We start from the raw sequence: 12,479 nt of genomic DNA, 5'->3' as shown, positions 1-12,479 counted from the left end.
AGATTTCTGACTAGGCCTATTTGAATTGATTATATCAACAAATATCGAGCAAAACTCATATATTGGGTTAGAAGGAGGGTAGTACTATAAGTTGCTATAACTATGTTCGATTTGTAAACATCCAGTTGTTGTAAACTTACGCGACTCGCGATTCTAGTACCTAGAGATTTCTGACTAGGCCTATTTGAATTGATTATATCAATAGATATCGAGCAAAACTCATATATTGGGTTAGAAGGAGGGTAGTACTATAAGTTGCTATAAATATGTTCGATTTGTTCTGATATGTTGATAAAAATAGTCATAACAAACCCGGTGGTTGTAAACATCCAGTTGTTGTAAACTTACGCGACTCGCGATTCTAGTACCTAGAGATTTCTGACTAGGCCTATTTGAATTGATTATATCAACAAATATCGAGCAAAACTTATATATTGGGTTAGAAGGATGATAGTACTATAAGTAACTGTCAAAATTAGGTACTATAATAACTCCTAAATTATTGTGATATCGTGGCATAAAAATCATGGGCCGTAAATCCGCACATGTTGAGCCACCGTAGAACGAGCGCCGTGTATCCTATGTGGCTTTTTACTATAACACTTATCTTGGTATCATTTTGAAGGCTAAATATAGGTCAAATTACTGCCCGTTTGCTAGCCACAAGTTACCTTTTCGCTTAACACTGCGTTCCAAGGCGAGAAGACCTACGACGTGAAACAGTCGTAGAGACTAGAGACTAGTCTGGGCAGGCTACGGTACCCGTGTTTGCCTTCCTCCAAGTTCGTGAAATCTCTATGGCTTGTGTTGTGTACGGAATGAGAAAGAATGCTTATGTTGCTTCTTAATCTTTATTGCATCTGTCATTACGCATACAGCGATGCTACGCATATGGTGAATGAACTGTGCACCCGCATTCCATACACAGGTATCAAGCCCTGACTGTGACTCGACAGAGAACGACCACCGTTGGCCTAACGATAACACTGGCACGGTATAAAGCTCCTACTCCTGCGCGTTCGGCTTCTACACAATCAATTGAATCATTCGATTCTATTCGCCGTTCCTTCGTCAACGCTCTAAATCAACCGCTCTCTATACTCGCATGAGCCAGCTCAGGGCCTTCTTCAGTTTGTAGAAACTAGAATAATGTTCAATCAGGGCTTCCATAGCATGCCAGACTGCATTTGCGGTGCTTGCAACTGCAACAGAAACATCCCTTTTCACTTCGGCATCTGTCTCCATCAAATCAATGGATGTCCGCATGTCATCAGGTGGCCAGGTGCTCTTGTACTCCCTGAGGAAGCTTGGGCCACAGAACCAAGATTGAGGAACAGACTCGGCACTACACCCACGTGACAATACGTCCGCAGGGTTTTCCTTTCCCTTTACGTGGCGCCATTGATCTGGATCACTGTGTTGCCTGATGAGCGACACTCTATTTGTGACAAACGTCTTGAACCTCTTTGCATCATTCTGGATATAGGCCAAGGTTATACGGCTGTCTGTCCAGAAGGTTGACCTAAGCAGTGGCACCTCCATTTCTCTCCTGATGGAAGGCCAGTCCAGCTTGGCCCCACCACAGCACCAGAAGTTTCTAGTCTGGAAGGGTGATCTTCTTGACTGGTGCTACCCTAGCCTTGCTGCTAGCAGGGCGCACATGGACTTTCCTGCTTGATTAATCATTCTTAGGTAGGAACAAGCTCCATACCCTATTTCGCTGGCGTCACTAAAGTGTGTGCAACCTCATCGCACTTTCCCGAACGCCGTCTGGAATGACACACCTGAAACTTGAGTTTGGGACATCGCGCTAAGGATGCTAACCAGGCAATCCATCTTTGACTAATACTAGGAGGGACTCATATCCAGGTAGCTTGAGCTTGGTGAACTTCCTGGAATAATATTTTCCCTTGGGAGATGATGGGTGAAACCAAACCAGTGGATCATACGTCGATGCAACTGACTCAGCATGACTCTCTCGTGATGCCTCGTGTTCTGTGTCCTTACTGACAAAGAGAAGCAGTCATTCATGACCTCCCACTTGCCTCCAAGGGCCTTGCTGCCACATGCTTGCTGTAATTTCCTTGACTTCTTTCGCTCTATCCTTGACATCCACACTTTGTAGGAGCTCGACGTCATTGACCACAAATTTGTCATTAAATCCTCCCAGCACGAGCACTTGCTTTGTCCCTGCATGATTTGGACAGCTTCTTCTTTGGTCTCGACAGACTTTAACATGTCATCTACATAGAACGAGCGACGAACAGTGTCCTTGATGTCTTCACTGACGGGAGAATCTTCAATAGTTTTCCGGAGGGCAAAGGTGCTACTGCTTGCACATCATACACCTCCAAAGGAGTGTGACGTCATCCTAAATCCACTGTGGCACCGTTCTCATCACACAAGAACCTCAAACGCATCCTGTCTCCAGTGGGATCTTTACCTGAAGGTACATGGCTTTCGATATCTGCCATAATGCGGTACATGCTGACGGAACCGAAGCAACACATGAAGGAGCTTGTTATTCAAATCCGGTCTGGCAAACATTGGCTGTTTAGGCTCACGCCATCCTTTTTTGAGGCACAATCAAAGACCACGCGAACCTTCCCCGGCTTGGCCTCGCTGACTACAGCATGATGTGGAAGGTACACACACCCCCATCATCTCTCTTTAGGTCGGCCTTCGGGTACACGTTCCGCGTACCCTCTCTTCACTAGACTCTCAATGTTGCCTGCATAGACCTCCAACATTTCCGTCTTCAGTAGCTTACAGCGAAGGTTTTCTAGTCTACTCGTGGCCATGGACCTGTTATTTGGCGGGCTAGGCTTGCCATCCCGCCACGGTACCGGCAATACGTAATGCCCATTCTCGCGAAATACTGATTCTTGTGCGTATACAATTCAGCGGCAGTATCAGCGGCCTCGTCCTAGTACTGCGCTACGCCACCAGGAGGCTCTTACATGTTTATGTAAATTCAACATCCCGTAATATAAAGGAAAAAAACATGTAAGCGTTCTTTCTCATTCCGTACACAACAGCTTGTATCTTGTATCTTGTTACCCTCTCTTGTAGCTTGTAAGGAGATTTATCTAATTCCCTAAATATTAGTGTTTGGAATCACCAGAATTTTCCGCAAATAATCTAGCGCTGGTTTCGATAACCCGTGGTATTACGTATTTACTAGGCGCAGCGTTGCCAGGTCCAAGCTGAACAATATCACAAAAGGCACATTGAAAAAATCACCAAATGGAACAAAAAAATCACCAAGTTTTAAAAATCTCAATATTTCACCATGTTAGCGCTTACTGAGGACTGATATTGACCACGTGTAACTTATTTACATTTTAAAGCGTGTTCGTTTTGTTCATTTCAGCAATAAAATTAAAAAATTAAAAATTAAAAAATTGTTACAATGCATTTAATAGGGGTCAAATCTCGAAAATTCAAAATGCACACATAAACTTTAAATATATCTCACCACTAGTCATAGATGTTTATGTTGAACCTTTCAAGCATTTGCTTGGTGACTTTGAAGTTATCACAGCATCCATAGGTGTGCTTTGTTAAACCAATGGCTCCAACAGTTTTGGTAGCCAGCTGATTCCTGTACTTGTTTTTGGCCCAAGTAACTATTGAGAAGATGCGCTCTACCGCTGCATTGGAGACCGGGCAGGACAGTGCACCAATGGCATATAGTGCTAATGCCTTATGTGGTGTTTCTCCTACTGAGTTCTTGTGTTGTAAAATTCCAATCCAAAAGCTCTGTGGGTCTCCCGGAATGCCACCTCTGAAGACGACCTCTTCCCTCCAAATGTGCAGCTCACCATTCTGTACTGTTCTTTCGACTTGATTGATGTTTTCACAGAGGTGTAGCATAGGCAGTTGGGAGAATTGCGCACATGACATCTGTGATAGGGACATTCCTTGACTCATACAAGAGAGCTGGGTGAATGTTTGTTTGTTGTCAGGTAGTCTTTTTTCTACTTCACTTACTAGGCGAATGAGAAAATCTGTACATCGGCTCTTCACATTGTCTACAGCCTGCACAGAACATTCTCGTTGCAGCTTTACTGCCTCAGCTGCAAATTTGTGACCATAGTCAACAAGACTCAGAGGACGTTTCTCACCAGATTTCCTGTCATACACCCTTTCTTTCAGAGATTTGTAGTTCAAGTCCAGTGCATCTGCGAGATCTTCTGGAGATGCATTCTTTGATTGAAACAATTGGTTGAGATGATCAAGATTTTCCACAACAGGGGAAAGGAAGGTGAAAAGCAGTTGGTTTGTTTGGTCTTCAAACATACTGAAAAGCATCCTGGCTCTGTAACGAATGGCTTGTGTTCCCTCATTCATGGCCATGCTGAAATAGTTCTTCAATGGTTGCCAGTGGTGAAGGATTCTTTTGACAATTTCACCCTAACTAACCAGCGAGTTGTGGACATCTTCTGAAAGGCATCTTCTTTGTTGCATGTTCGTCTTCTTCCATCTCTTCTACACAGAAAGCCTCATACAATGACATGTAAGCCTCCCTGCGCAGGTGACTATGACTGAAATAGCTCGGCACCTCACATAGCATGAAGCCAATGTTGGATGGCAAGGCTTAAAAAGCCCTCTGCATACAAAGGGTGATTGAGTGACACACACACTTCAGCAATACACAGTTTGGTGCCTCTGCTCTCACTCTGCTCCAAACGCTGGTGTGTTCTCCAGTCATGTTGGATGCCCCGTCTGTTGCTAGCCCCACGCATAAAGATAGGTCCAAATTGTATTCTTCTAGAATGCCCTTCAGTGTCTAATCTGTTTCTAAGTGACTCTAATCTGTTTCTAATTGACCCCTAATGGGTGAGACGCCGACGCGGCGCTCCTAAGTGACCCCTAATGGGCAGGGCGCATCTCGGCGCTCTAATAGGTTTCTAAGTAGCTCTAATCTATTTCTAAGTGATTTCTAATTGACTTGTTGACGCCGATGCGGCTACTGCTAATTACCGATGGCATCTTCGCGTGGATGCCATCTTCGCCTGGGCGCATTGCCGAGTCGCAGCGGCTAGTAATATCTAGATATCTAGTCGCTACAATAGTCCTGAGAGTCATCATTCTGGAGCATGGCAGATGCGTCAACCTCAGCATATGATATGCTGTCTTGGTAAATGACATTAGCATTGCCACTGCACACGCTGTGTTCTGAAGGTGAGAAACACTGACAGAACTGATCTCCATTACAGTAGCAACTGACATTTCTGACTTTCACAATCCCTTTGTCATCTGAATAGATCTGATGAACCTTCATGATTCCTCTGACAGTGGGAATGGTTGTTGGTATGGGAATGGCTGCTTCCATAGGAACAAGAAAGAGCTTTATGGTGGTCTTGTCTTTCAGTGAGAATACATGCTTGGTGCATCTTTCAAGTCAAACACACCCAGCTGCTTATCCATTGTTCATGTATCCTGTTTCCCAAGTATTGAGCTTCTGCTACTACAGCTGATAGGGTCTATGTCCCCCAGGGTACTATCGGAGGGTACCCTGGATACGGTTCGATATATTGGAAATTACCTTGGGGTACTATACGATATGTCGCTGCGTACCCTGCATTGTCCTACCGTACACTTTCAGCCAACTGATGTCGTAGTACATACGGGTGCTTCTGAGCTATTGAGTAAATTTTTTGTGACGAGGTCTAAAAAAATAAAAGTGCATGTATCCTGTACTTTATGGGCCCTGGTTATACCTGATATATTCAAAATTTAGAAATGCTACGCTAGAAGATAGTTTTGAGCGCATTATGTATAAAAATTCAGATTTTTGATGAGGTACTTTGAAAGTTACGGACGTTACTCAACATGCTTTGACATGGTTTTTGAAATAAAAATACAAGTGCTAAATTGAGGATGACTGTCAATTTATAACAAGTTAGATGCACGGTGTGTTTCCATAATGATCAATATTCAAAATTGCTATTTAAAAGAAAATATTCCATTAAATTATTTGTGTTACGGACGTTACCAAATATTTTTGACTTCACATTTGTTTCTACAGATTATTTTTGACTTCTAAAAATAGATTAGCTTTGCAATCTTTGTATTAGAACGTAGGCTATAATATGCGTACTTTGTAAATGTTTGTTTGAAGGTATGAAACAATTTTGGACAAATTCTTTTTCGGACGTGACTGTTGACAGTTTGACAAAAGTCATATTTGGAGATATCTGGACGTTTACTGATAGAACCGAGCTGAATATCCGTTATCGCCGGAGGCGGTTCGACTCCCAAGGGGTCTACTAAGTTATTGTCACTTGTATTCACTATTGTATCAACCACTATGGCAATCAACTAGACTGGGACTCGTACCCGCGTCCCGCCAACTAATCAAACACAATGGGATGGATGGAAAACATGCAGATATCCACCATACGAGCAACAGCAGAGCAGCACCTGCAGCATTAGATTTCGGAACCTAGCTGCATATATGTTATCGCCGCAGGCAGTTCCACCCCTAAAGAGTCAAGTACTACATCAGATGTTCCAATATCAACGCTCAGCATGTATGTAAAGGGAGCTGGTCGGCTCGGAGTCAGTAAGGTGTGTCCGGGTGGGGTATCTATGTTGAACTGCGGCATAGTATTTGTATACCAGTGAGGTAGCAGAATAAAGAATCAGTGAAACAATGTCTACAGCAAGCAGACACATACGCACATATGACCATCATATGAGTGAAATATCGTTGAGCACGAGTGTTAAAACACAATTAAGAAATCATGAATATAATTAAAGAACTGTAGAACAGATAGACTTTTATTGAAAATAGTACCATTTACCAATCATGTACCTTCCTGACAGGCCCGATAGCTGTTACCTTTATGTACTGTTTCCTGCCGGCCCATACTGTTACACGATTCATGACATTCATTTTTTGGTCCATTTACAGGTTTTCACACAATTGCATCTACCTTCCTGACATGGTCCTCAAGTTCACACATCATCTACCTCCTTTGACATGGTCGATCAAGTTACACAATCATCTCCTGTTCTGACATGGCCCATAGCATGTTCACCTCATCTCCTTCCTGACATGGTCCATTACAAGTTCACACATTCTACCTTTGCATGGCCTACATGCTTCCACATCATGTACTTCCTGACACGGCCCATAATTTTACACATCACTGTACTTCTGACCGCCTCATACAGTTCACCAATATATACTTCTTGACAGGGCCATACATGTTCCACACGTCATGGTCTTCTGCACGGCCCATACTGTTCACCACAATCATTGTAAGTTTGCCATTTAATTTTTGAATCGATGTATTGAGCTAGCCACAAATAGGTAACGATATTATTAAATTTTTGGAACGTGTATAAAAATCTTTGACTCACACTATTTTGCTATACGTTGAACGGTAGCGAATACGAAGTCAGTAGCGAACAATGGTCTAAGCAGAAGGACAATTGAAATTCTGACCTATATGAGTGAATAATCTTGGCACGATTGTTGAAACACCCCGAATTTAGAATCAAGGTAAATAGATAAAGCATGTAGAACAAGATAGGCCTTTATTGAAATTTACGTCATTTACACATCATGTACCTTCCTTGCACGCGCATACTGTTCACCTAGGTAACTACCTGACAAACTCATACCATGATTCACAGCATTATAGTACCTTCTGACATGGGGGGCGCTATATATGTTCACGTCATGTACCTTTGACACGGCCCTACATTTCACGCTAATCATGTACTCTGACACGGGGGCCAAATGGGTCCCAGTCATTTCGCTTCCTTGACAGGCCCATACTGGCTTCACAGTATGTACTTCCTTGACACGGTCCATACATGGGTTCACCCATCTGTACCTTCCTGACATCGGCCCTTAACCATTTTGGTTCACACGTCATTACATTTTCTGACACTGCCCATACTATGTTCACAGTCTGTTACCTTTCCTGACACGGGCCATTACATCCTTCACACGTCATGTTTTTTTTTTTTTTTTTTTTTTTTTTTTTTTTTTTTTTTTTTTTTTTTTTTTTTTTTTTTTTTTTTTTTTTTTTTTTCTTTTTTTTTTTTACCGTGCTGCCACGGCCCATACATGTTCACTCTCAGGTACCTTCCTGACACCGGCCATATGTGCACCACATTATGTACTTTGACACCGCGCCTACATGTTCACCAATCATGTACCATTCCTTACAACGGGCCCATACTGTTCACAACTGATAGCTACCTTCCCTGACACTGGCCCAGCATCTGGTCACAGTACTTACTTCTGACACGGCCATTACATGTTCACACAGTCATGTCCTTCCTGACCGGCCCATACAATGTTCACGAGTATGTACTTCTGACACGCCATACATGTTTTCACACAATCATGCTATCTTTGGACTGCTCATAATGGTCAACCGTATATACTTCCTGCAGCGCCTACATGTTCACACGTATGTACCTCTGACACGGCCTCATACATGGTCCCAGTATATACCTTCCTGACACGGCCGCACATGTTCCAGTCAGTGTACCTTCTGACAGGCCCATACATGTTTAACACAATATGTACCTCCTGACCGGCATACATGGTCCACAGTCATATACTTCCTGCCCGGACCATACATGATTCACAGTCATGTTACTTCTGAACCGGCCCATACATCTTCCACGACAGTCATTGTACCTTGCTGACACGGCCATACATGTTCACATCAATCATGTACCTTCCTGACGGCCTTACATGTTCACACATTATGTCCTTCCTTGACCGGCCCATAATATGTTCACACAACTATGCTATTCGCTTACACGGCCATACATGTTCCACACAATATGTACCCTTTCCTGCATGGCCCGATCCATGGTCACATCAGTCATATTACTTTCTGACATCGGCCATACTGTTCACAGTCTGCTACTTCCTGACCGGACCATACATGTTCACACAATCATGTACCTCCTGACCATGCCGCATACATGTTCACCATATGTAACCTCCTGACGCGCCCATACATGTTCACAGTCATGTACCTGTGAACGCCTCATACATGTTCAACATCGATTCCTTCGCTGACCGGCCATACATGTTCCACCCAGTCATGTACCTTCCTGACACGGCTCATAGCGATGTTACACCACTCGAATGTACATTGTTGCATTTAAATTCTTGAAATAAAGTCATTTGAGCCTCAGGCACACTACAACATCCCGTACACCTCAATATATTAATTTGCGACCTGATCAATAAAATTTACCCCCCCCCCCAATCCACCCCACCAAGTGGGGGGGGGTTCAGAGTACGAACAAAGGTCTCACACAGGAGAATACTGTCCGAGAATACTTTGTGGCTGCGTGAGGGAACCAACCCTCTCCCCCCTTAGCCTGTTTGTAGTACTGGATCCGAATACACAGCTCTATCTCAACCTTTGTATCTGTAAAAATCGATATGTAACCTGTAAGAGGATATTTTCTGATGAGCTATTACATTGATATATTAGTTTTCCACAAATTTACAATAGTATTAATGTTAGTGTATCATTCGACAAGGTTATTTTCACAGTAATTGTGTGTGGTTTCATATACAAAATACAGTAATTTGTCAAAATAACGTTTGTGTATTAAGCGTTTAATTTATTTTAACAACTATTCTCATCAATGTATTGCTGTACAGTACCAATGCATGATATGTAATGTGTTGCTGACAATAAGATGGTGATTTTAACCCTTTAGTTACCACCACTAGTTTTAAACATGCAAAAATTATTTTCTTTGGCAATTTATGTCCTCAATGAATGTAAAAATGGGTTCCATCGTCAAATTTGAATTTTGACCTTTGTAACCTATTTTTTGGGATGGTTGCACAGGTGCAACAGTTGTCGTTAAGGGTTGGCAAGTTACAAATCAAAACAGGTTTCCTTTCGGGATTTCTTTCTTTATAAATGTCAAGTATATATTGGTTTTATACATATCTATTGTATATATATTGTTCTAAATTGCCCCTCCCCCCAGTTTCAGCTATACCACCCTCACTGTCATTGCCAATGCAATGTCAGGTTATGACTTCATAAAAAATAATATTATTATAGTTATAGTTATTATTATATATTATTATTATTATTATATTATATTATATTATTATTATAGTTATAGTTATAATATTGTTATAGTTATTAGTATTATTATTAGTTTTAGTTGCATTGCATACAGTTTTGTCTCCTGAGTCTTTTAGCAGTACCACAATTGCACATACAAAATGTCATGAATCATAGATACCAATTCATCAATTTCTAAATCTTATCTACATATATTAAACTAATGGAGAATAAACTTCACAACAATAATCTGTTCTTATTTACTAGTGACATATTACTGAACAGAAGTCATCAGCAGTTTCCGGTCACACGAAGGCTATTGTAACCACACTAAAATGTTATAGAGCTGAACATACTCCGGTACATAGTTTTTTCGCCAAAAACGTGACAAATTGAACTACTTCTGGTGTATGAACGAAGCAGTTGCGGTGTGTCACCATCGCAGAGAAAGATCTTACACTTTGAACACTCCCAGCTGGAATACCCTCTGGGCACAACTGCACCTGGAACGCTTGCTGCGTCAAGGGCCAGTGGTAACATTGTCGTACCGCACATCTCGGATGGGTGTTGGGATGACACTCTCTTCTTCAGTGGAGGTGATTCATAGCTGCAAGGAGGTAGACCACGGCGGATTGCCACTTTTTATCAGACCTTTGGCAACCTTGGCTTGAAATGTCCTCATTGGCATGGGGTCCTTGACATTCTCTACCTTGCAGTCTCTCCGGTACAGAAACCAGGCATTCACCATTGCCATCGTTAGTGTGTGGTAGAAAATGTATATGTACCACCGGCGACTTTTGATCAGTCGTTTGTACAGCGTTGACATCATGTCAAAAAGATCAACCCCGCCCATGTTGGTGTTGTACAGTCCAACCACCGCTGGACGATCGACTTCTATGTGCTCTTTTTTGACCGGTCATATCTCCTCACCTTATCCGCCGGCTCCGCACCAACGTAAGTGGATATGATGGCGACACACGTGTTGTCATATCATCTAACTAAGCATAGCTTCCTATCCTTGTCATATACGGCTGAGACGTTTGCTCCACGTTTCAACTTCTCCATTTCCTTTTGTGTTTTCAATGGTGCATTGTGGACACGGTTACCTTTGATTGTACCTGTGTACTGTCCGACGCCGCTGTCTCTCACCAATGCTGCCATAGCAAAGTTTGAGAAGGTATTGTCTGCAAAGATTTTGAACTGGTGGTTTTTTGGTAGAGATTCACACAACTGCATGACCACGCTTCCCCCAAGGCCACAGCCAGGTGCCCATTCCTCATCTATTCCAGTGTCTTTGCCTTGATACTCATCGAAATCATTGCAAACCCCTGAAATGCTGCAGCGACCCCAAAGCTTGAAGCCCCACTTCTTAGGTTTTTTCTCCATGTACTGCTTTACAACGGATCGACCTTTGAAGGCAACCATTATTTCATCAATGCTCTGGTTTTCATCTGGGCTGACTTCCAGAAAACTATCTCGCAGTGAATTCAGCCACAGTCGCAACTTCCAAAGACGGTCCTCCTTTTCTTCTTCTGTCACACCGTTCGTTCTGTCACAACAGGCAAAATTATGATTGGGTTGGTAAGCAATAGGGTCTTTTTATACATGTTGCACCAGTGCAACATTGGTAACTAGAGGGTTAAACTCGTAATACAAGGGGAAAATTAATATACAGTATGTGGCTTTTACTTTGACAGTGTGTAGCGTGTCAACTTGTAACGGGAAACAGCGAAAAATTTGTCAAAACGTAACGGGCATGATCAATGCAGACAATAACTATCGGGAGCACCAAGTGTCCCGAGTGAAAACTACGAAAATCAACGCACTTGTCATTTGTTATCTGTATATGGAGGTTCATATATCATCCTAAAACCTCGATACAGTAGAAATGTAATGTGGTAATCATTTGCCGTGAATGCTACGCCCGTTACGTGCCCAAGAATTGCTGGACCGACAGCTACTTACCATGATTGTCACCGTGCCGGATTTCGCCTTGTCTTTAATGTGGCCCATAAATGATGACGTAGTATGCAATACCGCTTTCTGAAGTATAATTTGTTGAATAAACGCCATAGTTTCGTATTTATAGATAACTAACCGGACATTACAGATTTGACCGACACACTCACTTTCGCAGGAAAAAGTTTATAGATGCGTTTCTAATCATTAAATTCAAGTTTAACTGGTACATATTGCGAGACCAGTATTTATTCTTGTAAAGGACCGCCCACATCACGCTACATTTTATGTATCAACGTATTGAGACTCTACTGTTTTCATGCTAAAAATTGGACCGACAAAGTAACATCCGAGTTCACTTTTTCAACAGGACAAAAGTCCAATAAAACAAACTGATTTAATACAACTATTTGCAGGTTTATATGCATACATTACTACTCT

At 42.3% G+C, this 12,479-nt stretch overlaps 1 protein-coding gene across 1 annotated transcript; it reads right to left on the bottom strand.

Moving 5' to 3' along the window:
• Nucleotides 1-1,095: 1,095 nt before the first annotated feature.
• Nucleotides 1,096-1,542, bottom strand: LOC106816724. The gene has a single exon (XM_014821341.1). The coding sequence runs from the start codon at nucleotides 1,540-1,542 to the stop codon at nucleotides 1,096-1,098; it is 447 nt and encodes a 148-aa protein (XP_014676827.1).
• Nucleotides 1,543-12,479: the final 10,937 nt, after the last annotated feature.

This window comes from Priapulus caudatus, unplaced genomic scaffold, assembly GCF_000485595.1.
Source record: "Priapulus caudatus unplaced genomic scaffold, Priapulus_caudatus-5.0.1 Scaffold1463, whole genome shotgun sequence".
NCBI classification, from domain to species: Eukaryota; Metazoa; Priapulida; class Priapulimorpha; order Priapulimorphida; family Priapulidae; genus Priapulus; species Priapulus caudatus.
Note: the sequence above shows the minus strand (reverse complement) of the source record. Positions and strands in the feature narration are given on the sequence as shown.